Source organism: Misgurnus anguillicaudatus, chromosome 18 (assembly GCF_027580225.2).
Source record: "Misgurnus anguillicaudatus chromosome 18, ASM2758022v2, whole genome shotgun sequence".
Lineage (NCBI taxonomy): Eukaryota > Metazoa > Chordata > Actinopteri > Cypriniformes > Cobitidae > Misgurnus > Misgurnus anguillicaudatus.
The window spans coordinates 36,107,343-36,133,657 of NC_073354.2; the positions used below are offsets into that span (position 1 = coordinate 36,107,343).

At 35.8% G+C, this 26,315-nt stretch overlaps 2 protein-coding genes across 6 annotated transcripts in view; one reads left to right on the top strand and one right to left on the bottom strand.

The window, feature by feature from the left end:
• Positions 1 to 121: 121 nt before the first annotated feature.
• On the bottom strand, positions 122 to 10,128 carry gpatch2 (G patch domain containing 2). 4 transcript variants are annotated; one of them, XM_055186919.2, is made up of 10 exons: positions 9,968 to 10,128; positions 8,457 to 9,173; positions 7,287 to 7,351; positions 7,009 to 7,182; positions 5,475 to 5,521; positions 5,331 to 5,389; positions 5,218 to 5,251; positions 5,047 to 5,111; positions 4,558 to 4,646; positions 122 to 2,468 (listed from the first exon to the last, which is right to left on the bottom strand). In XM_055186919.2, exons 1-10 carry the CDS (start codon positions 10,015 to 10,017, stop codon positions 2,299 to 2,301), a joined length of 1,470 nt encoding a protein of 489 aa, XP_055042894.2. In that variant the 5' UTR covers positions 10,018 to 10,128; the 3' UTR covers positions 122 to 2,298. The 4 variants fall into 4 exon arrangements, with proteins under 4 accessions (XP_055042894.2, XP_055042892.2, XP_055042893.2 ...); XM_055186917.2 differs by having other exon boundaries at positions 4,558 to 4,733; XM_055186918.2 differs by having other exon boundaries at positions 8,454 to 9,173.
• A 1,764-nt stretch (positions 10,129 to 11,892) lies between these two features.
• lpin1b (lipin 1b) overlaps positions 11,893 to 26,315 on the top strand; it is a 39,244-nt gene continuing 24,821 nt past the window's right edge. Inside the window, exons 1-11 of one of the 2 annotated variants that reach the window (XM_055186906.2) lie at positions 11,893 to 12,453; positions 14,660 to 14,860; positions 15,392 to 15,487; positions 15,595 to 15,818; positions 15,941 to 16,030; positions 18,197 to 18,311; positions 18,428 to 18,677; positions 18,762 to 18,855; positions 20,865 to 21,028; positions 21,372 to 21,465; positions 21,544 to 21,613. In XM_055186906.2, coding sequence (XP_055042881.2) covers positions 14,669 to 14,860; positions 15,392 to 15,487; positions 15,595 to 15,818; positions 15,941 to 16,030; positions 18,197 to 18,311; positions 18,428 to 18,677; positions 18,762 to 18,855; positions 20,865 to 21,028; positions 21,372 to 21,465; positions 21,544 to 21,613 — 1,389 coding nt within the window. In that variant the 5' untranslated portion in view covers positions 11,893 to 12,453; positions 14,660 to 14,668. The remainder of the gene's footprint in view (positions 12,454 to 14,659; positions 14,861 to 15,391; positions 15,488 to 15,594; positions 15,819 to 15,940; positions 16,031 to 18,196; positions 18,312 to 18,427; positions 18,678 to 18,761; positions 18,856 to 20,864; positions 21,029 to 21,371; positions 21,466 to 21,543; positions 21,614 to 26,315) is intronic. The other variant, XM_073856391.1, reaches the window with a different exon arrangement.

A 26,315-nucleotide genomic window follows, 5' to 3' on the forward strand; every position in this document is an offset into this window, starting at 1 on the left:
CTGAGAAAGTTGTGCATTGTCCGCCATATCTCAGTCAGTAGTGATATACTTTAATCTGTCTCTTCTGGCTAGGGAGTGAGGAGCAGGTCATTTGGATTTAAAGATCGACTCAAAAACAACATGAAGCAGAGATGTTTAATACTGATCTACAGTATATGAACAGTACATCACGTTGACTTCAGGACATAGACATCGAGAGTTTATCCCTGGTCTTAAAAAATCCCCAAAGAAATTGGCAAAAATGACAAAAAGACTCAAGTAAACAAATGTGACATTGTGGAGTGTCACACAGACAACACAACCAGACATGCTAAACTTCTCATTTAACATTAAACTGATAATAGTCCATTTTGTATTTTAAACAGAGTGCAAAAGTATTTAAAAATACTCAAAAAAACTTCATTCAGGGAATCATCAGGGAATTCCACCACGTTCCAGAGAGGAAGTGACATCACATTCTGCTCGTCTTCTATTCAGAGATCAAATTCCTGAATTTTCTGCCAAGATAAAATAATCTCCAATCATCTGGGATTTTTCGCAAGGGACACTGAAGTGTTTACAAAACAATGCTGTGATCCAAACCTTTACAGATGATCAGCGAGAATGAGTTTATCTCCCTGAATAGTTAACTCCATTATAATTTAGCTAATTCAGTCAATGAATCCAATTGTCCAATTACTCTGCTTAAAACTGCATGCGTTTGAAATGACATCTTAACACGGTGGAAAGAAAACAGCATCGATCAGACAAAATTGGCTCAGTCTGTGTCACTTCATCATTTACTACATGCAGTTTTCATGAGGAAGGGGTGAAGGGTTGAGGTATCCACAGTCATTATAACATATACATATTTGCACATATATGCCCAAAAGATGCCTAAAAGCTCCAATCATGACGTAAATGAAAACATAAAATTTTAAAAAATCTAACAAAAATTCATGGTACACAAGATATATAAAAAGATTCAATTAATACAATAAAATTAAAGAGTTGGACTGATCTAATCTCCAAGATGACTTTTTGCTACCCAGTCTCACAAAATAACGCACCAAAAGTCATATACATTTTTAAAATTCTTTTTGTCATGAATTTCTGCGTTTTTTCGTGACCATATGACGAATTTCTGTTAATGTGTCATCGTCACGTATTGGTTACTCAACTGCTTTTTCTTATTTTCAAACCATTGTCGCTTCGGTTTAGGGTTAGATTTGGTGTTTGCGTTAGGATGTCACTTTAAGTATTGGTTTATAAAAAAAATTCAGATTAATTTTTTTATATTTTCTGATTTTTAAACCATTGTCGCCTGGCGTTAGGGTTAGAGTTGGGTTTGTGTAAGGATGTCATTTTATGTAAATCTAACCCTAAACTGAAGCGAGAGTTGAGTAACCAATATGTGACAATGACACATAATTCGTGAAATTCGTGATATGATCAAAAAAAAGCGGAAATTCATGAACAGTAAGAATAAAAAATTTACAAAACTATAGGTACGTAATTTCGTGAGACTGGGCTGCATTTAAAGACTAAAATATTTTTAAGAAAATAATTAAAAGATTAAACCTAAATCGTGAATTTCTGCTGGTATCCTCTGATGAGATTCATTAAAAGACTCTCAAGGGTCTTATTTATATCGCAATAAATGACTTGCAATAAAAAGAAAATAATTTAAATGCTAAATTCATCTTAAATCAAATAATTTAGATTTTTGAAAATCTTCTGGAAAATCGTTCTCCTATTTGTTTGTGAACAATGTATAGGTCATATTTTACCCCAAAATAAAAAAAAGAGAATTATATTGTGCCATAAAGAAATTGTAGCCTATTGGATAAAGGTAAAGAGAATTTATTATTGAAATAATAATACAATTAACTGCATTTCCAGGCAAAAAAATAAAATAATTAATGTAATATTTTGGGGTGAAATATGACCTGATATGAATTTGTACTTGCCAAATAAAGCTTCTTGCAAATATTGAAAATTTACCTCTCAGCATTAGAAATCTTAAAAATATAAATTTTGAATGAATTATTTTGAAGTTACTTAAAACTCAAATCAGCAAATAAATGTTTGGACGCCTTTAACAGTTGAAGTGTGTGGGGCGGCAGTGAGTCTGCTCTAGAATCAGTTCTCCTTTGGGTTGGTGCATATCTCTATATTCTGTCCATCATCTCTTCTCTATATTTATGGAGCTATCGGCTCAGTGCTGCCCCTCAGGCCGCTGGTTGCTGTTAATGGTGAGGTTAACGGAGAGAAGAGCCAACCGCCGTCTCCGTGAGTTTCTCTATCTGTCCTCAAAGCTCAGTTGAAGCCCAGTCCAGCTCCCTTTGGCCTCTGAGACGCACGGATGGGCTCTGTGATGCCTCTGCCTTCGGGACCCAAACCCGAACCTGGAGTCCAGCCCATAGTCTGCAGCATACGGTTCCCAACATTTGTTTCGGGGAGAGGAGGAGCACCGTCACCCACCACACCTGAGAGAGGAAGCGAAAGAGAGAGCGAGTGTGAGAGAGATAATCTTCATTAAGTGATTAAGCTCACTGATTCTTGTAATGCAGATGATGAGTTGAAATGCAGTTCACATGGCAGACCTTTAGTTTTCCAGTGCAGCTTAAAATGCATTTATAAACATGGAATTATATTAAAGGAACCAGAAACCTCCATAGTATTATTTTATCCTACTATGGAACTCAATGGTGCTCTGATGATGACTGAATGTAAATGTATATTTATGTGAATCAGCTTTCTTGGGCGCACTTACAGGAAAATCTTAAACTAATCTGAGTGTGATCTGATTCCCGTTCAGATAATCCAGATCTCACACATTTCCTGTTCTAAATCATTTAGGAAAATACAGAATCTGAGCTCGCTGAACTCTGGGTGATGGCTTTGTGTCTAGGAACAGGACAGGAAATGCACAATCCTGTGCCAATTCTGTCACATGACTATCATTGACTCTACTGATGCCAAGGCTTAAAAGCTCACATAACACACACTGTTTCTGCTCATCTCATGTTAATCTTGAGAACCTATATAGAAGTATTACATCCTTCATATCTCTGAAGAGTATTTAGTTTTATCAGGTTTATAAAAGACAGATCAGCTCTAGCGATTCTTTTCGGAAAAGCACAAGATCCCGGAGCAAGCAACACACACAAAACATTATCCCAATATCTCTGGATAACTTATGATTCACAACATGTTTGTGTTGTTTATATTATATGCACTTAAGGGCCGATTACCAGAAAACACAGACATTTGAAGCAGTTTTATGTACCGCCTGCGTCTCATTACCCGGTTGGGACCTCATTTCAACAATATCCAGCATTAAACACGCACCCAAAACTCTCCTGCTACCATGGATAAACAAACTATATCCACTGTTTCTATAAGGCTGGCTTACTTGGAAAGTTGAACAAGGCTTTCTTCTCCTTACATCCAAAAACACTTCTTCTTTTGTGCCATTTTTGAGTGTTGATATAAAACAAAATTGTCACGTGCAGTGATGCCTTTGACTTCTACTCGAAGGAACAATGCTAATGAGCGTCCTCGTTCTCACTTTAATCAACATGTGGGCGTGCTTTTCCGGGGGAAAGCGCCCATAAAAGGAATATGTGGTCAATGATACGTAACAGGTACTCTTACCCAGGTAGGTTTGTAAAAAACTTTCTGAAACTTAGGAAAAAGGAGAAGGCCCAGAAATACTCCTTCAGAAGCTCAATTGCTTTTTCGACAATTTGCATTTGTTTAGCATGAAGATTAAACTCTTTAACTGTGTAAATAAGTCAGAATGCATGAAATAGCATTAAGGGGGTGTGCACACCAAAGCTTTTACGCCCGCGGCCGGCGCATTTTTTCAATTGATTGCAATGGAAACTCTGTGTTTTTCAAATAAGCCAGCAGCTAGCGTTTTTTTCCGCGCTGAAAACCGGCACTCGGACGTTTTTCCAGGCTCGGCGCTGAGCGTCGAGAGTTGAAAGAGATTCAACTTTGGGTGAAAAGCTCCCCTCGTTAATGTCAGTTTTCACACGGCCATCCAATCACAGTGGAGGAGGGGCGGGACAAGTATCACAACAACCAACCGACTCACAGCTCAAGTATCACAGCTACCAAAGCGCTCAGCTAAAAAAACTGCTGGTAATCGGTGTCCTCCAGGCGTTTTCAGCCGCGTTTAAAAATTTTGGAGTGCACAACCCCTAAACCCCCGTTTAAAGGCAGGGTGCATGATCTATGAAAGCCAGTGTTGACATTTGAAATCACCTAAACAAACACAACCCTACCCCAATAGAATCTGGACCTTCTTTTGATAGACCCGCCCCACACATAAGCAACCTAGGCAACGATGTTGTTTAGTAGACACGCCCCTTACCGCTGATTGGCTACAAGTGTGTTTTAGTAGTCAGTCCGACTCCCTCTTCCAGAGCGTTTTTCAGAAATCGTGCACTCCCCCTTTAATTATTCATATTAAAACAAAGTTTTACTTTTTTTTTCTATTTGGGTCTTGCGTCTCTTCAGATGTGATCTCTAAACGGTGTTATAATGGTAAACAAGGCTGCGTGTTACCTGATGCTGAAGGGGCTCCTACAGGTGCAGCTTTCCGTCGCCTCTTTATATCTCCAGTACACAAAGAGCCAAGATGTCCACTCGTCTGTCTACATACACACACATAGTGTTCAGTATGGTTGATGTTCGGACACAACAATTGTGCAAAACGACACACAATTTGCGAAGCTCCGAAACTTTTGGGAATAAAGCAAAATAAATCACACATAGGACACAAATACGTGACCGTGCCTGTGAAAACTCAACTAAAGTCATTGTTTTTACTGTTTTCTACATACAGTCATACTACATAATGTAAAGATGATGAATCTGTGAAATTATAATCTTGATGTCTCTCATGCCAAAGATTAAAATCAATGTAAAACCAATGAGTGAATTTAAACTTTGAGGCTCCTAATCTCAAAATTAGATTATGAGACTTAATCCTGGATTTCACAGACATGGTCACATATAATATAGCATTAATAGCACACATATACAGTTCTGTACCTGTTGGCAGTCTTTAAAGAGCAGCTTTTTCTATGACTTCTGTCACTACGAGAATCCCAAAGCAACTGAGCAAACAAAACCAACATCAAACATGTAAAACAAATGAAATATCATTTTTCACCTTATATATCACTTTAAAATCATGCAAAAAATGTATAATTGAGACTTTACCTGATCTCTTCTGGCCCCAGAACTGAACCACGTGCTATAAAGAAGAACAAACACACACTTAAATCAAGTCTGATGTCGTGCTATCAAATATTTCAGAGTAAATCAGCACTTACTCATGAGGATCCTGTGATAACCGTGGTAATCTATCATGAACCATTCCCTGAGAAGCTCCCTGTGTTTAGTAAGAGAAAATAGAGCATATGTACATGAACAATAAATATGATAGGGAAGTTTATATTTCAGACAAGCGCACATACCTGTGACTGCTGAAGACAGGTCTGCCGAGCGAGCCGTGCTTGAAAACCTAAACGTCAGAGGAACCCAATTTACTAAAAGTTTACTAACAGCTCAAAAACTTATTTTATAGGGCTGCAAAAACTTATTGATGATTTGCTAATAATTGATAAACGGACAAGAGCAGCTGCAAGTAAAATGAAAGTTTAAAGTGTCAGAACTATTAAACGCATGCAAATAATAAACTTTCAGCATGGAGATGTAATGTCCGCAATAGATGTGTGTTGTATACGCTGTTTGATGGGGATGTGAAGACGCCTCGTGCTGTTAGAACCAAAGTGCGCCCTCATAGAAAATACACCTCTGTAAACAGTTCCCACACCTTAGTTAACTTCAAATTCAATGACCTTTCAAGGACTTTCCAGGTCCAATACCCTCAAATTCAAGGACTAAATGTGGGGACACATTTCAAGTGAGAGCAAGGTTACATTGTGTTACCTTTTAAGATATATTGTTACAGTTCCCTCTTGAGGGAACTCGTGCTGCGTCACAGCGGTGACACTTTGGGGACACCTCCAAGGGTAAGTGCACCTGAATGTGTATTTCAAATTCAACCAATGGTGAGGCTTAACGACAAAGACAGGGTGACGCGGAGCCAGGAAGTATATCGCTATCTAAAATATTGCCAAAGACTGCGTTACAGGAAGTATGGCAAGAGAGACGCAGTGCCACGTTCCCTTCTCAAGGAACAACAGTTACATAAAAATAACAACAGATGTTTTCATTTGTCAAACACAACTATGCAAAAAAGCATTTTGGTATGAATCAACATTCGCATACAGAAGATATAAACATTTAAAGGGAACAGTTTAGCACGTCTGCTTAAAAAGTCTAGAATTATTATGATATTATCCTACACTACACAGGGAATAATATGGATTTTTCCCAGAAAACTTCTTGCATAAAATAGGTTCAAGCACTTTCAATGACCTTTATCTATGTATGTATATTTTCAAAAACTTCCCAGGGCCCCCCCAGATTCACAAACTTTCAAGGATTTCAAGGACCAGTGGGAACCCCGTGTAAAGGCAGAGAGAGAAATCCAAATTTCCAGGTCATCCGCACATGAGCAATGGGTTGTAAAAATGCTTGCACTGTGTAAAAATCGTCTTAAATTGTCGTTGCATTCATGAGCCAAGTACATTTAATGCCATAATCGACCGATACCAATCTGCGCATCTCTAATTTGTAATAATAAGGCATTTCAGTCACTGATTAGTAACCGTTTCATTGCCATTAACTTACAAAAAATGAAATTGGAGAACCTAATCATAAAAGCCTGATGCAAAAAAGCTAATTTAGAAAAAAAAAACATGTTTGACGGGTTTTGCATCTGAACTCTTCATATTCTCTTCATATGTGTTTGTGGCAGACGTCAATGTGTAAATGCAGTTCATTCATGTTGGGTTGTACAGCACTGCTCTCATGTGGACATTATATGACATTACAAAAGACTTGGAGAGGCTTGAATGCATGTACATGTACGTTTACACTCACCTCTTTGAGCTCCCTGTGACATTATCGGAAAGGCTCCGGTCAGTATGCTGTTAAACACGGGGTCATTGAGGTCGAGCTCATTCGAATCTCTATCCCACCATGGGACCACGCCCGCAATCCCACAAGCCCCGCCCGGCTCACCTTCATAAAACCAATCACTCTGCTCGTCATCACCTAAAAAAAACACAGACGAGACTTACTGAGTACATAAACAGAGCTCTGCTTAATTCTTACTACATATGATATATATTTATTATGAAATAGATGATTGTACAAACCTTGTCTTCCCTCATCATTAGTGTACAAACCCCCATCACTGCTGTTACTGACACTGCTTGTCTCGCTGTAATAACACACACAAACACAGGCCGTTTTTCTTATGACAAAATGTTATACAGCGTATTCAGACTCCCTTTACTTTTATGTCAATTAAGTGCAAACAGAATTTTAGAAATGAATGTAAACTTATTAAAAATAAAAAGTGAAATATAACATTTACATAAGTATTCAGACCCTTATTTTAAGTACATTTGGGAGCAATTACACCTTCAAGTCTTTTTGGGAATGACGCAACAAGCTTTGCACACCTGGATTGGGAGATTTTCTGAATGCACTGTATATAATACATATGATTTATATATACATTAAGGACAATTTATTTAAATTAGCATCAATTATAGGCAGTACAAACACCCTTCATTTCAATTAGGGATGCATAGAGATTAATCGCAACTAATCGTTTGCAGAATAAAAGTTTTTGCTTACATCATATATGTGTGTGTACTTTATATAATAATTATGTATATATATATAAATACACACACATACATGTATAATTTTTTATATTATTAAGTATTCATATTTATATATAAAATAAATTAAATATAATATGTACATACTCATGTTAATATTTTTTAAATATATACATGCATGTGTGTGTATTTATATTAGAGCTGGGCATAGATTAATCTAGATTAATCTCATACAAAATAAAAGTAAATTTTTGCATAACATAACAGTAATTTTTATGTATATATAAATACACACACATTTATGTATGTATTTAAGAAACATTTACATGTGTATATATATCTATTTATATTTTTATATATTCTAAATTATATATAAATAAAAAACAATATTTAAATAAAACATTTCTTAAATGTATATATATTATGTGTGTCTGTTTAAATATACATAATATTTACACACATCACAAACTCATATATTATGCAAAAAAATACTTTTATTTTGTTTGAGATTAATCTAGATTAATCTATGCCCAGCCCTAATTTATATATACAGAATTATTATACACAATACGACACAAACTTTAATCTGCAAATGATTAGTTGTGATTAATTGTTATAAGGCCCTAGTCATAATGTTAAGATGTATTGCTGGACAGAAACAGGAAGAGGAGGGGCTAAAAAAAGAACACTAACCACCTGTCACTCATGTCCTCATCTGAGCCCTTTTGTTCCTCAAAGTCCATCTTGTCTTTGGCCGCCTGACCCACCTCCTCGCTCTCCACCACTACGCCTTCATCCGCAACATCCTGCGTGAATCTCTGCGCCGCAAACTTTCTTTTCTTCACCCTGTTTTTATTTACCTCACTTCCTTTACCCTCCAGGAACCCTGCCTCTCTGCTGCCACCTGCTGTGGACGGTTTGGGCGGTGCCAACATAGTGGTGACCTCTAGAGGTGGATCTACAGCCATGCGCTTGACCTTCCGACGCCTCCTCAAACTGCGTGTTCCTAAAGCGTCAGCTCCGCTTAAATCGTCCAGCCAAAGCGGCCTCTTCCCCCTGCCCGAGTCGGCGGTGAGTGGCGTACGGCGCTTTGCACCCAGCTGCTCATCAGAGTCACTGTTGTTGTTGTCGCGCGCGTGAGCGCCCCCAGCAGCCGTGGAGGAACGATAGTCCTTCTGCTCTTCCAGACTGGATTCGGAGCCTTCGCTCAGGTGACAGGTGTCCCACGGCGGGTGAGGGTTATCGGACCGGCGTTTACGGCCACGACGCTTGCGAGCCTGACGTTTTAGCAGGCAACCGACGGCCAGGGCGTGATCTCCACCATCGCCGAACCCTCCACGAGCCTGTTCAGAACTCTCCTCCAGGGCCGACACCAAGTCGTGGACCAGCTCGTCCATCGTCCGCCGAAAGTGCCTGATGGAAAGGAGTGATATGGGAACATAAAAGGAGAAGAGATGAAAATGAGAGGGCAAACGATATTAAACAAAGATGATTAATGCTTAGCTCACACATAATTAATTATTAATAATTTTTCAATTTTCAGATTTTTTACAACTACACAATATATAAATGTGAAATTCTAGTCACAAATGATTTGTTTTTATGGCAAGGAATCAAGGTATGGCTTTGATGTCAATGCAGCATAAATACTACATTACATTACTTCTATAACCTATAAAAGGTAACACTTATTTTAATAAAATGTAATTTTCACGATCCTGGAAAAATACATTTAAAATTTACTGATATTTTAAGTTATATTTGTCAAAACTACTTTAATGTCCTGGATTAATCTAATCCCTGTCCAGGATGCTGCCCCTTTAAGACTTGAAAAGGTATTATATGTAAAAGGTTCTTAATGTGCATTTGCCCTTAGAAATGTCTCGTGTAGTGACGCTATCAGAAGGTACTAGCATTGTACTTTAATAGATGGCATGATATTAAATCATTACCATATCCATTGTATTCTCCAACATAGTAGTGTCTAAAAAAATGAAGGACTGGTGGTGAATCTGAACTGAACATTCTGAAAGATTAACCAATCGAGGTCACGATTCTTAAAGTTGCGGTATCACTGTCCATAGACTTTTATATGAAAACAATAACACCAAGGTACTTTGTGTTACGATGATCAGATGAAAAACGTCATTCACATCTTACGACTTTGAGACAACATAACGCATTAAATCGCGCAGTGAAATACATACCAGCCGGTTCCCGCTTTACCGAAGCTCTTGATCTCGGCGGCGCGGAACATGAACCCGCAGAACTCGACAGAAACTCAGGCGAAAAGATCGAGGCCGCGCTGATAAACCATAGCGCTTCAACAACAACACCGCACCGGAAACCATCTACTACAACACATAAAAGACACGCTTCCGGTTTTCCCTTTAAAGTAAAAGTCAAAGTAACATAATGATTTATGTCTTATAAATAAATAAATAAATAAATACACACACCCTAAATTATGATGATATAATATTTAGATTTAATATAGACACGTTATATTAATATGAAAATATTGTAATAAGTGTCATCGTTAAAGTACGTCCTCGTGGGGGCGCAATTTCAAAGTAAATGGAAAAGCCTTATGAGCAATTCTGTTAACTTTAAACTAAGGATATTGATTTACACATTTACTGCTGTAAATGTAGAAATAACTCTTTGTTCCTCATGCACACTCCTCATGTTAAATTCTCATTTTTTAAGGCGTCATAGTGTGAAAATCTGATTTTTTCCATGTTTAAGTGCTATAATTGGGTCCCAGTAACTTATTTTTTGTAAGCCATTCACTGCAAGCATGTGAAAAAATAGGTCATTCAGATTTCGCCTCTTTTGTGACATAGGCAGCAAGCTAATTACAATAATACAGCCCCTTTATCTGCATTTAGTGCAGAGAGAAAGAGAGAGAAAAAATTATTGACAACACAATTGAGTTTTAATTTCAACCACCATCATCATGCGATCAGTGTTTACATTTAATCAGCTCATTTGCATTTTAAAGGACACACCCAAAGCAGCACACTTTTTGCTCACACTTAAAAAGTAGCAATTTTAACATGTTATAATAAATGATCTGTGGGGTATTTTGAGCTAAAAACTTTGCATACACACTCAGGGGACACCAAAGATTTATTTTACATCTTTAAAAAATTACAATAATATGACCTCTTTAACATCTGAGCAAAACACTGCATCAGCGAAATTAGTTTAAACAGATCAAACAAGATCTGTAATAAACATCACAGACAGCAGCAATATCATCACTGTTGCCATGGAGACATAGGATGAAGAGGCTGAGAATGTATTAAGTAGGAGCATCTGGTGAAGTTCCAGAACTAGTAGAGGTCCACTCATTCCAGCTGGTTTTGGGTAACCTGGTTTATTTGGCCATCAGTGAGATTAAGTTTATCTAGATACTTACATTTTCTGATTGGTGTTTGTCTGTGCTCAAGTCAAGACACCACAAAAATACTAGATATGGGTGGTTGACAGGTTGACTGTTATTGACATCATGATGATGATGTATAAGATTGTTGTTAGATTGTTTTAAATGGTTGATTATTAGAATCACATATTTTACAGCTTATAGATTTGATAAAACAGAGTGTTAGAGTAAACAACAAAAGAACACCAGTTGAGAACCATCAAACCACAGACAGGCTTGTCTGGTCCCTGTTTCACCGGTAAGGTTAGTGAAATGAAAACATGTGAGCACAAAACCTCAGTTACAACATCTCTCATTTCCTCTCTTTCTGCTGTTCCTTTTAACATTGGCATGCATTGGCGTGTGATAACCAGCTGTTCTCAGACATTTGGTTTAGTATTAATTTCATGATGTCACAACACTGAAAGGGTGTACACAGTACAAAATATATCAAAACTTTAATTGCAAACGAAGTTAAGAAGAGATTTGGGAATATGTTTCTGTAATATCATAGGTTTTAATTTTAATTAAACATTTAATTATTCATTTTTAATTATTAAAGTTTTAATAAAAATTCAATTTAATTTTTTATTAATTTTAGCAAAATGTAAAACATTTAACATCACTAAATAAAAGTATTACGATTACAGCAAACACAAAGAAAATCCATGTCCGGTTATTTAGCAACCAACCTCAGTTTATTTGAACCAAGTAAGTATCTTTACATTCATCTTTCGACATGCAAAATTCTGACCGCAGACATCGAATGTGAATGAAAGCGGCGCGCTGATTGGACAACTTGATCACCCTACAGAGGCCACGCCGAGTGATGGAAACGGCGCTCTGATTGGACAACTGAATCACCTCACAGCTGTCGCTCAAAGCGAAACATGCAACAGCCGAAATAATAAACTATCAACTCAGCCTTCACTTCCCAACCTCTCTGTTTTTCCCGTTCCCTTAACAGACAATTATTCAAAAACATTCCTAAATTAAATACAGTATCACGACATCTGAAAACGTGGAAGTCAGCACTTGAGCGTAATGTGCATACTTTCATTTGATTGGTTAAGGCGTCTGACATAATATTTTTCCGTACGTTTTTTTTGAGTGTGTGACGTCACTGCAATAAGTGCCCTGACAGAATGAATGTATGCAGCAGCAGAAGCGAGGATGTATGAATAGTTTGTTACTGTATTTAATGTTTCGTGATGTCTGTGTGTCCTACACCGTTATGAAGGACATGTGAAGGGATCCTTACTGAAGGTGAGATACAGAAACGGACTTTAATACAGAAACTGAATGTCTGCTGTGTATCTGCATTCGTTGTTAATGTTTTGTAGCAGTAAAGATTTTCAGCAATGCCTCTGTAAAATGTATTTTAAATGTAACATGAGACATGTCATAATAAGAACTTGATGCTAATGCACATAATGATTATGTTTAAAAGACTCTTATTTACAAATACAATCTATTATTTACAAATAATCGTGTAGAACTTTAATAAACATACTTTAGACAGAAAGAGAAAGAAAATGATAGAAAGACATTTGTTATAAATAATAAATAAAATATAAATAATTAGTTTGGCTGGATGTGGTGATCTCTGCTGGGAAGATTTTGGTTTGAAGATGAATGTAGCTCATGCAACAGCCTGTCATTGCTACATGTTTCTTTGTAAAGTTCCTGTAGCTTAGCTGGTAAAGCATTACAGTGAATTAGCATGGCAAAGGTCGTGGGTTCAAAGCCCAGGGGACACATACAATGATACAAATGTATACCAGTCACTTTGGATGAAAGCATCTGCCACATGGATAAATATAAATGGTAACTATTTATAGATAAGGTTTAAGCTTCACCTAAGCTGTGGTGGGCAATTTTGAATTATTATCTTAATAATTCTTGAGATAAAAATGAGAGACAATGTTTTTTTTTTTTAATGTCTTCCTCTCCTATAGATATTTATGGAACCTGTTCTCTTAGGGATCTCGAGCGCTGTGCTTATTGAGTTATGAAGGAATATGACACCAGCAGCAGTAGTTATTCTTGCATCCATTGATGTAGAAGAGTGTGTTTGTAACCGTGTAGACTGTATAGACTGCTGACCTTTGGTTTAACAAAGATATATGGTTGCAAATCCCAAACTTTACAGTTACATTCTAACAAGGGCTTTACTGCAGTACAGATACTGACAGAATATAAATAACCCATTCCTGCTTGTGATTGGATGAGAGTGTCAGGTTAGGATGTCACAATTCAACCATAACGTTTTAGGAAAACAGATGTACAGTATTTGTGTTGGAGGTTATGTTTGATTGACAGCCTAAGGAAATACACTGTAAATACAGTAAGCTTATAATACAAAATATGCTATTCTCATCAGAATGTATAAGTTATTATTTAACAGAATACTGTGGTTAGGATTGGCATATTTTCTCTTGAAAAAGGAAGTTGAGGCTAGACATATCAAAATGGTCTTCCTTTATTTTAAAACAAAAGCCATGATTTGCTAACTTCAGATAAACAATCATAAACTCACAGAACGCACTGATGAGCAGGAGCCATCAATGGCTATTTACATGCACAAAATTTTGTCCATCCACCTGAATTTATTCTGATTGCAAGTTATGACAATACCGTTTACATGCCCCCTTAAAAGTTTGTTTACATGCACTTTCTTTATAATCCAAAACAAATGTCTGCACAGGCGTTCCTGCCTGGGTTGCCAGATTCGTGTATCCAAACCATCCAAATGGACATTTAAAACTAGCCCAAATGCATCCCATGACTATTCACAGCCCAAATGGCAATAACTTATGAAAGAAATTCTTTCATCTTTTACCCGCAAACTGTTGTTTTGAAAAAAAATGATAATAGCGGTATTGCGGAAAGCCGGAAATACTCGTCATTGGCAGGGAAGCTTTTTCTCTTGATTGACGAGATATCTTGTCAATGGCAGCGAAAGAGTTAAGAAGTTTTCAGATAAAGGCAATGAAAAGCAATTTTACCCTATTTTATTGCTTTTTGTAGTAATGTTAGGAAAGTTCACATGAACATTGCAGAATGTACAGCACGTGACCCAATTACCTTAATAATGCGTGTTGCCATTGCCTTGCGATTGAATTTTTTGTGACGAGAATCATGTGATACATAAGAATGATGTAAATAAAAGACATAACCTAAAGCATAATTCTTCTGCGCATGTGCACAAGGTATTTTTGCATCTGAAAAATACAACACTCACGTGTTTACATGCAAACTTTTCTCCTGATGATCGGATCACAGATCAGACTACACCACCCGTTTCAACACGATCGAAATTTGCATCCGATCGACCTCAGTCGTAATGATGAAGATGTTTAAATGAGGCTTTTCAATCCGATTGATCCCTCAATCTGAATACAAATTGGTTGATTATTTGGTTGCATGTAAACCTATAGCTATTGACGTCTATTCTTTGTTATCCACATAGACTCAGACCATGAATTACGTGGGGCAGTTGGCAGGACAGGTGTTTGTGCAGGTTAAGGAACTCTACAGAGGTCTGAATCCTGCCACGCTGTCCGGCTGCATCGATGTCATTGTCGTACAGCAGCCTGACGGATCTCTGATCTGCTCCCCCTTTCACGTACGGTTCGGAAAGATGGGCGTCCTGCGATCACGAGAGAAAGTGGTGAGTGGCGTGATAACAGTAATATGACCTCTGACCTCTCTGTGCTAAGGGATTGGTTGGTACAGAATGTGTTAAACCCAAAAATGAAAATCTTGTCATCATTTATCCACCCACATGTTGTTTTAAACCCATTGACTTCCATAGTGTTTGTTTTCCTACTATGGAAGTCAATGGGATCATTTATCAAAATATCCTCTTTTGTGTTCCAGAATAAAACAACATGAGCGTCAGTAAACGATAACAGAATTTTCATTTTTGGCTAACTTTCTAACTTGGTTGGTACAGAATGTGTTAGATCCAAAAATGAGAATTCTGTCATTATTTACCCACCCACATGTTGTTTTAAACCCACTGACCATATGGTATTTGTTTTTCCTACTATGGAAGTCAATGGGATCATTTATCAAAATATTTATTTATATTTATACAAGTTTAAAATAACGTGAGCGCAAGTAAACAATGACAGAATTTTCATTTTTGTCTGAACTATCCCCTATAATCTCTATCTTTCTCTCTCGCTCACTAAATCAGGTGGATATAGAGATTAATGGGGAACCTGTGAATTTGCATATGAAATTGGGAGAGAACGGAGAAGCATTTTTTGTCAAGGAGACAGAAGATGATCAGGTGCAAACCCTAAACATCTCTTCATCTCCCTTACTGCTACATTCTGCTACAACCAGTATTGAGGAGAGATCAGCTTAATATTTCCATATCTATTTCTCTCTGATCAGGAAGTGATTCCCTCTCACCTAATTACATCTCCCATCCCATCTGATGATGGGGTTCTGATGGGCTGCTGTGCTGAAAATGAGGTAATGAAGAAGAGGAGGAAGAGGAGAAGAAAGTTTAGAGTGGAGGGCATGAGGAGAGAGGAGAGCCTGGAGTTTTCAGATATAGAGCTGGTCAACATGGCCAACATCAACAGTAATGACAGTGAACAGCTTGATGAGAACAGGTGAAACCACCAGAACACTGTGTTTGTGTGAAAGCAGAAGGAAACAGCATTGAGAAAGTTTTAAGTCCTCAGACTCGAAGCAGATGTGACTCATGTTTGTTTCTGTGTGTGTGTGTTTAAAGCAGTGAGTTTGAAAATGACAGTTTATTCACTGAAACCAAAGAAAAGAAAAACACAGATCATGCTCTTTCGGATGGGGAATTGAGTCACAGGTAAAACACAGACATAAAAACACAGTTTTTCCAATGGAAAGCAAAGTTAAACATTATCTTGATTTTTGGCATGTTAAAAAGCTTAATACTGGAAGTGCATTAAAGGATTACACTTTCATAAAAAATCCTGAAAATTTACTCACCCCCATGTCATCCAAGATGTTTTTAGTGATTCAGTCGAGAAGAAATTATGTTTTTTGAAGAAAACATTCCAGGATTTTTCTCCATATAGTGGACCTCAACAGTTTCCAGTTTCAAGGCAGCTTCAAAGGGCTCCAAACAATCCCAACCGAGATACAAGGGCCATATCCAGCAAAACGATGTCATTTTTGCAATAAAAAAAAGAATTTTAAACCACAAGTTCTTGTCTTGCACTAGCTGTGTGACACGCCAGCACGAACTCACATATGACATAATAACGGCAAAATCATCACATTTTTGTTATTAGGAGCACTGACTAAAAGTTTTAGGAGCAAGCTGAAAATTTAGGGCACATCTTAAATCAACCTGCAATGCAATTATTCACATTTTTTGCAAAATAACTGCATTACTGAAAAATACTAAATACACTGCAAAAAATGACTTTCTTTCTTAGAATTTTGTCTTGTTTTCAGTACAAATTTCTAAAAATTATTAAAACAAGATGTGTTTTCTTGATAAGAAAATGATCTAAGAAAATAAGTTTCACATTTTTCTTGAATTTTTCTTGATTTTAGTGTTTAAGAAAAATGTTCAAGATTTTTTCTTACCCCACTGGCAGAAATGTTTACTTGTTTTAAGCACAAATTCACTTAAATTTTATATATTTTTGTCTATAAACTAAACTTATTTTCTTGGGTCATTTTACTAAAAAACAAGACAAAAATACAAAGAATTTTTTTTCTTAAAAATAATTTTTTGCAGTTGCTGCACATGTTATTATCTTGATTTAAGAATTTTTAGATATTTGTACTGAAAACAAGACAAAAAAAATGAGTAAGAAAGTCATTTTTTTGCAGTGTAGACTTAACTCTACACTGCAAAAAATGATTTTCAAGAAAAAACATTAGTATTTTTGTCTTGTTTTCAGTAAAATATCTAGAAATTCTTAAATTAAGATGCTTTTTCTTGATGAGCAAAATTACCCAAGAAAACAAGTCTAGTTTCTAGACCAAAAACATAAAATTCAAGTGATCTTGCGCAGAAAACAAGCAAAAAAAATGTGCCAATGGGGTAAGCAAATTTTTCTTGAATTTTTCTTGATTTTAGTGTTTAAGAAAAATGTTCAAGATTTTATTGCTTACCCCATTGGCAGATATTTTTACTTGTTTTAAGCACAAATTCACTTGAATTTGATATATTTTTGTCTAAGATACAAACATACAAGTTGAATCCTGCGTAGACCCATCTGTAGATTCAACTGAGCGCATAGTGACATAAAACGATTGACGCCGCATGCAAATGAGCATTCAAAACCCAAACCCGCATTCCTTATTCCATATTTTTCACAGGTGCCCAACACATGCACCAGTATTTATAAATTTAACAAAAAAACTGCTCGCGCTGTTTTAAAAACTCCATTTGGTTGTAGTCTGGAGCCCTTGGTGCCCCCATTGCCTGGTGCCCCAGGGCACTCGCCCAATCCCAGGATACTCCAGCCCTGACACATTACATATGTGAAATACACACTTGCAGACCATTGTAAATAATAAACTGACACAAATACATTAATTAGCATCATTCCACAACAACAACAATGTCTGAACGGTCCACTCTTTCCACACTTGTAAACACTGGAGCGGTAGTTTTTGCATACGTTATGCTTGACCTTTCAACGTGATTACGTAATACGTAAGGTCCCGTTGGCGCATCACAAGGCTAGTGCAAGATGAAAAGGTGTGGTTAAAAATTATGATTGTTTCACTAGATAAGACCCTTATACCTCTGTTGGGATCGTTTAGAGACCTTTGAAGCTGCATTGAAACTGTTGAGTAAATTATCAGATTTTTTATGAAAGTGGAATCCTTTAATAAATTGTTGCATTATTAGTGTTTATTTACATGTTATATTTCATTCAGTATTAAAAAGTAATCATAAAATTCCATCTTCTTTACAAACATTCATAGGATGCTCTTAGGATAAATTTGTGGTTTAAAGAGTTTGGCTTGGTTCTTTCCCTCTCTTTAGTCCTAATGTATTCCGTCCGGACACTCCTAAGAGTGACTCTGAACTGCTTTGTAAAGGACAGGAAGAGGATTCGGCCATGTTGTGGTCCTGGGGTGAACTTCCTCAAGCAGCCAAGGTTAAAACTTTAAAACCCACGCATTCACCTACACAACTTACAATATTAGTGTGATTGTCATCATTTAATCATCTAATCTTAATTATGTTTTGGTAGTCATCGTTTCTGTCGGTAAGCCAAACCTCTTGCCGGCACATCCGCTGTCGATCCCCATCTCAGACAACACACATTTCAGGGTCATTTCTGAGAACGCTGCCCATGATGATGACATCAGAGCTCCTGCTGACGGCCAATCAATCGAAACGAAAGAATTTGAAAAGCAGGAAGTAACATCAGCAGCATGCGTGATGTCAGAGATCGAGGAGAGCGGAGCAAATATTGGACGCCACCCACATATCAAAACGGATTCCCCTTCTAAAAGAAAAGGTAATATGTGTATGGCTTTCGTGGAAATAAACAAATAAGTTTCCCTTTCTGTATTCTGTTGTTTCACAGTGTTTTCTCATACAGATGAGAGAAGTCGCCACCTGGGCGCCGATGGTGTGTATTTGGATGATATAACACAGTTAGAGCCAGAAGCCGCTGCACTTTATTTTCCTAAACGGTATGCCATCCTAATTTTTTACTTTTATATATTAACATATTTCAAAATGTATTTCAGGGGCAACAAATATATTTCTAATTTTACAAACCATACAGAAAAATACAGTACTGTGCAAAATTCTTAGGCCACCACCACCAGTCTTGTTATTTCTGAAGTTTTAATGTCCATCCATATTTATTTGATTTATCTATTTTATTATACAAACTGAAAATACAGGAAATATGTACAAAATAAATATTCAGGAGTGCACTGCAAAAAATGATTTTCAAGAAAAATATTCCTTGGTATTTTTGTCTTGTTTTCAGTAAAAATATCAAAAAATTCTTAAATTAAGATACTTTTTCTTGATGAGCAAAAAGACCCAAGAAAATAATTTTTTTAGAGTAAAAAGAAAAGAAAAACTCTAAACTCTAAAAAATTTGCTTACCCCATTGGCAGATTTTTTTGCTTGTTCTATGCACAAAATCACTTAAATTTGATATTTTTGGTCTAAAAAGTAGACTAATTTGCTCATCAAGAAAAAAGCATCTTAATATTTTTTACTGAAAACAAGACAAAAATACTAAGAAAAAGTTTTCTTGAAAATTATTTTTTGCAGTGTGAAGAAATTAGGATTTAATTTCATTTAGGTTTAAGAGATCCTGCAGCTGCCTGCTATTGCTCAAGTGGAAGGGAAGTTTATCCTAAAAAATTGACACATCAGTTTACATTTTTATACAGTTTTTAATACTATATACACATTTTCTGTATTTTCTGAATGTATTCTATTAAAGAGACTGAGAAACAATTATATATGATCACTATAATTCTGGCATGGTGGCCTAAGACTTTTGCACAGTATTGTATATATTTATCCTGGCCAAAATATAAAAGCTAGTATAAAAAGTATAAAATATTAAGTATGTATAAAATATAAAATTCTAAGTATATTTTTGCAGTTAAAAATATATGTAATTTTTATTTTTTCAAACCTGTTATGTTTATAGGTTTGTAACATACAAAATTTTCCAATGCGATGTGAATATAAATGCTTTGAAATATATTTATTTTTATTTGATTCCCAGCAAAAATAATTTTAAATATATTTTAGAAAGGCCAAAAAATATATGGGTGAAAAATAACTTTTCAGCAAATATATTTTTTGGCCATTTTATGTATATTTTAAAATATATTTAAAATTATTTTTGCCATAAAGTCCAACCATTATCGTAAAAAGTAATACTTGAGTCCGTTGGGCTAATATATGTTTTTTAAACCATTTTAATATGTTTGTGAAGAAAAGCTATTCATATATTCAGCTTATTTAGTTATCAATAAGTCGTGTTTAAATGTAGACAACACTATAGGTTGTGAATGATCTAAATTGGCGGCACATTGGCTTAACGTCGGTACATAAGACGATCATTGGTTCTTCTGTGTCTGCATGTTTTATCACGACCATTTACAAAGACTCGCGAGAACCAATAATTGTACTAGATATGTATATAATAAAGGCTAGATGTGTTACGGCCATAACTTGCTCAATTTTCTACCAATTTTCAAATGGTTTGGTTTCTTACAAACGTTATTAACGTGGCTATAATTCTGGATGCTTTAACATGTTTCATGAAAATGATTCATACGTATGCAGTGTCATAGGTACATCTTTGACGTTTATAACAAACCAAACTGTTAGAAAATCTGTAGAAAATAATTGAGTTGAAAATTGAAAGTTATGGTTATTTAAAAGTGCATGCACCATTAAAACACAATGCTACGAGTGAGCGAGCTCCCTGTGGTAAGATGGCCGCCAAATGCGGACGTTCGACTCAAATGGCCAGCACTGCGGGCGAGATATCTAGCCTTTATTATACATATCTATGGTACTACGTACCGACATAAAATCATAAACACCTAACATAGCATTGAGGTGAGTAAACTATGGGGTAATTTTCATGTTTGGGTGAACTATTTCTTTAACGTCACCAAAAAGAAATTTTAATGATTTGTTTGTGTTTTTTCATTGCCAGGAGTGGATCAGAGCGTTCATGCGGTTACAGTAGTTCTCACAGTGTTACCGTGTCTCAGTCGGCGTGTAGTTCAGGAGCAGACAGCGGTGTGGACAGTTACGACCTGCCCTCTATCGCCATCTCTCTGTGTGGAGGACTCACAGAAAACAGAGATATCACTAAAGGTGCACATCATTTACATGTACGCAGTTGGCAGACACTTTTATATAAAGCAACTCACAGTGCATTACAAGTTTCCTCAGTGTGTGTTCTCGGACATCAAGCATCTTTACAAATCGAGCAATAAAAACAGACCCATTAGGTTTTAAAAATACATTAAAATAGATAATGCAGAGCTAATGTGTGCACTATATGAGACATTAGTGTAAAATGTTTTTATTAGGCACCAGTTTTGTTGTACTTGCATTATGCTGAGTTTGTGCCCTCTTTTAATTTATCCAAACTAATGCGTCATGGTTCTATAAATATGAATTTAATTGATTTTCATGGCTTTCGTTCATTGTTCAGAGCACTTCCAGCAGAGGTCTGTCTCTTATCAGCAGTTTACTGACAATCCATCCATCATCGATCACCCAAATCTGGTGGTGAAGATCGACTCAAAGTGAGTGATGTCATTCAATGGTCAGTTCCCATTCTCTGTGACTAAAATAACGCCTGTCGGTCTTGTTTTTCCGAGCAGGTATTACAACTGGAACACGGCCGCTCCTATTATACTGGCAATGCAAGCCTTCCAGAAACCATTGCCTAAGGTACACAAACACTCACATATACACAAATATACCTTATAGTTGCACAACATTCACCCAGAAATTGAAGTTTTGTCTTTTGCTCACCCTCATGTCGCTCCAAATGTGTGATTTTCTTTTTTTTTTGTGAAACACAAATGCACACAGATGTTTGGCAGAATGTTTGACTCTGACCTGCATCAAACGAGGATGACTTACCTGGTCGAGCTCCGAAAAAGACATAAAAGCTGTATAAAAGTATAAAAAAAGTACACTGTAAACCAAAACAGTAAAATGTGATCATTTAAAATGAGTGAACTGAACTCAAAACTGTGAAAAAGTTTATTGGACTTAAAATTTTTATGTGTTTTCAACAAGTTCGCCATTTTAAGTTCCACAAACTCAAATAAAATGAGTCAAAGAACTCAAAAAATTTATTTATTACTTCCAAACGGAGTAATTTCAATACCACTGCCTCACTGTACTAAACACTGCAATTAATAACAAACTTTTGGTAGTTGTGATGAGTTCAAATTGCCAGGTAAGCTAAGAAAGAGTCTGGCACTGCAAATTTACTTCAGTTTAAAGTTAAATCAACACGATTGGTTGAGGAGGTTCCAGTTCCCAGCATGCTTTGCATGAGCCTGCAATACGAGAGCATTTTTTGAAATTAAGTGCTATTTTATGTGTTTTTTAGTAAAGAGAGAGACTCAGTAGTGTTAAACATTTATTTATGTTGGAGATTTAGAAGAGTTTGCTATTTTTTAGTTTTGTGGTTACCATTGTTCAGAAGTGTAGTGCCTGTGCTTAACTTAGGATGTAGGTCGGATATATGTTGCTTTATCATATAAACTATGACTGTGTGAAAGTCTGCAATATACTTTCACTTCACTTGTCTTAAATTTTCATGAGTCACATGATCTGTTTCTGTGACTTGTGAACAAAATTTATTGGTAAAAAGAGGTTTTAAGTACGGTATACAAAAAATATATATGGTAAAACAGTCCTTATAATAAACAGTAGTTTTATGTATATTGTACTTAAAGATTTAATAAAACGAAGCATAAACTTTTACATTTGGGTTAACTGAAATTTTTTAAGTTATATTTACTTAAAATTTTTGATGTTGGTTTACTTAAAAAAATTTATGTAATCAGTTTCAACAAAATTTTTGAGTACTCTGAACTTGTCGGGTTTTACAGTGTAGAAATACTTATAAAGTACTCATGCATCTTTTTTCTAAACTATTACTCAGTTATGAGTAGCTTGGCACACACACATTACATTTTGGTTGTCTTTCTAACCTGAAAAATGACTCAAATGTAGGTTGGAAGGCATCAGAGATTTGTAGTAGCAAGCATATTGAGCGGCGAGCACTTGGGTGATTCTCACGAAAACTTGTTTTAAAAATGTCAAGCATGAAAATGTAAAAATTGCTTAAATTTACTTTTTTTCCCACCAGACATTGAAAAACAAAGTCTGGAGTAAATGGGAACATTAATTTAAAAACTTCTACTTATCATTTAACACTTTTTTTAACATAATTAAAAAAAATTGTCCTAAAAAATCTCATTACCGCAACAGTCAGAAAACATCAACACTGACATATTTTCAAAATGACATGACAAACCTGAAAGAACATAATTTGGAGATTCTGCACATGCATTTAAAATCAAAGTATTATGCTTCTATTAATTAAATTAACATTTAATAAGCATCTGTTGCGGTAATGATAATCAAAATGTCGTGTAAGCATTCTGACAAGACAATATTTCAAATTAACTGTAAAAAAATGATCTTACCTGGTAGCCATCTTGAAGTAACTGGTCCATGTGCTTGGTCACTCAAAATCAAACTTTATTAAAATTCTGTATGTGTGCTTAAACTGTTCTCAAAAGTGTTGCGGAGGATGAGAACATCAGGCATGGACACATCATTTTCCTAATTTTTCTTCATTATTATTATACATGAATATTCAGTAAATATTTTTTCTGTCATCTAAAGTAGTCTAGCAAAACATCCATTTATTTTTTTTCTTAATATTTTTGTGTTAATTCGATTAAATTACGACATAACGCATGTTCAAACACAGCCGGACACATTGCGGTAATGAGAATTTCAGCAGAAAATGAGATAAAATTTCCAATTATAAATTCTTATGTTGAAATCACACATTGTGCAAGGTAGAACACAGTATTGGGTTAATTCTGATGCTTTTTAACCCTCAAGAGTTCCTTTAAAAAACTTCCTTAAATGTTCCTAAGGCCACAAAATGACACCTTCACAAAAACTGCTCTAAAAATATCATACGTCAATATTTTTTTTTTTCATTTTAAACTATGCAGTTTTTTATAACTACTTCTTTCTGAAACATACATATGAAATATGAATTAAATTTGTGGAAATTTTAACCCTTTATATGCCTGTTTGTTTACAATAGCCCATGTTTTTTTTAACAGAAAAAACAAAAAAACTAAATATTTTCCAAAAAACACATTTGAACCACCATGTGATTATTATTATACCCCGAAATGGGTCAAAGATTGGTAGCAACATTGATTTTCATGCATTGTTATTTTTTGAAAAAGGTCAGATTTTATAAAAAACTTCCTTAAGTGTTCCTAAGGCCACAAAATGACACCTTCCCAAAAACTGCTCTACAAATATCATACTTCAATATTTTTTTCATTTTAAACGATGCAGTCTTTTAGAAGTACTTCTGCCTGAAACATACATATAAAATATTAATATATTTTGTGGAAATTTTAACCCTTTATATGCCTCTTTGTTTACATTAGCCCATGTTTTTTTAACAGAAAAAAAAACAAAAAAAACTACATATTTTCCAAAAAACACATTTGAACCACCATGTGATTATTGTTATTATTATACCCTGAGATGGGTCAAAGATTGGTAGCAACATTGATTTTCATGCATTGTTATTTTTTGAACAAGGTCAGATTTGATAAAAAACTTCCTTAAGTGTTCCTAAGGCCACAAAATGACACCTTCCTAAAAATTGCTCTAAAAATATCATGTGTCAATTTTTTTTTCCACTTTTAACGATTCAGTCTTTTAGAACTACTTCTGCCTGAAACATACATTTGAAATATTATTTAAATTTGTGAAAATTTTAACCCTTTGTTTACATTAACCCATGTTTTTTAACAGAAAAAATTATTTTCCAAAAAAACATTTGAACTACCATTTGATTATAATAATTATTAGACCCTAGGATGGGTCTAAGATTGGTAGCAACATTGATTTTGATGCATTGTTATTTTTTGAACAGGGTCAGATTTTATACAAAACTCACACTTCCTAAGGCCAAAATGATCCTAAGGCCAAAAGGACACCTTACCAAAAACTGCTCTAAAAATATCATACATCAATCATTTTTTCCACTTTAAACTATTAAATCTTTTAACACTACTTCTTCCTGAAACATACATGTCAAATATTAATTACATTTGTGGAAATTTTAACCCTTTAAATGCCAATATGTTAACATTAATCAAACCACAGTGTTCGCCTGATGGCGTGAAACCTTTTGTGGGACATCGTAGCCCAGATAGTGACCTGTCCTGATTTCTCACTCCAGAGACTAAGGACTGATTCATTTTTTATCGGTAAACACCGGTCAGAATGAGCAGCCCCACATTAGCCTGCAGTTTCTCTGTCTCAAGATCTCTCCAGTCTGTGACTTTCTCCAATGTAGGTATGTCATGGCCTCAATATGCTGCAGGATTTCATGCATCAGCATCAATGAAAAGCTTGAAGTCAGGGCACTGATTCGGGCAGTGGCATAGTTTGTGAGCTCTGGGATCAAATCTCTGGCTGCTGGGAAGTAACGGAGTGTTTCCATGTTTGTGGGAGACCAGAAGATTTTTCAATATTTGACATCCATCCTGCCGCCACTTCATCCATCTCCTCTCCGCTCTCACCTTCTGACAAGTCTTCTGAAGATCCCTCTAATGAATTAGACTCCAGCTGGTCTACTTCTACCTCTGAGGCCTCCGTGTCGACCTCAGAATCCTCGGAGGAAGATGAGGAGCCATCCTCGCTCTTGAAGTGCATGATTATTTCAGGAGCCTTATGTGTGCTGTAATGCCTTGCCATTTTCACTACTTCTGCTATACTGTTCATACTTATAGCAGTATACTTGCATAAACAACATGATCGAGAAACAAAATGAACATTGATTTTGTTCGGTTCTGGCCTCTCATCGTTTTTATTACTGAATTAGTTTATAACGCAGAATGTGCCCTTCAAAGAGAGAAGAATTTGGATATGTTGAATATGCCCCCCTGCCCCACTCAACACCGACCCCACCCCGACATCACCCCACCCCCTTACCACTCAGACACACTTTTTTTACACACACACCAATTTTCAACATTAAAGGTTTATCTTTTCAGCAGCTATGCGGTCCGCAGAAAACAGCAAAAATTGAGACATTTTGATGAATGCATGAAATGGTAAAAAGTAGCACCACCTGGTGGACAAGTATAAAAATTAAAACTTCAAGGCCAGTAGTTCAAAATTATATATATAGACATAAATGTATGTATTAGTTTATGTTAAGATAAATGGGGGGTCAAAAATGGTAGTTATAATGGTTTTCAATGGGGCATTTTTTGTCCTTAGGAACACATTAGTCGGTTTTTGCGTAGCTTAGCCATTTTAAGCTAATTTAAAAAACTGAAACCAAAATTCTAAAATGTAT

What these genes read in the sequence shown, in the direction of transcription:
- gpatch2 (XM_055186916.2), bottom strand. Translation starts at nt 10,017, where the DNA reads ATGTTCCGCGCCGCCGAGATCAAGAGCTTCGGTAAAGCGGGAACCGGC. An exon ending in TCTTTAAAGACTGCCAACAG is followed by an intron (nt 4,734 to 5,046) that starts GTACAGAACTGT and finishes TATTCCCAAAAG; the next exon opens with TTTCGGAGCTTCGCAAATTG. An exon ending in AGGAGCCCCTTCAGCATCAG is followed by an intron (nt 2,469 to 4,557) that starts GTAACACGCAGC and finishes TTCCTCTCTCAG; the next exon opens with GTGTGGTGGGTGACGGTGCT.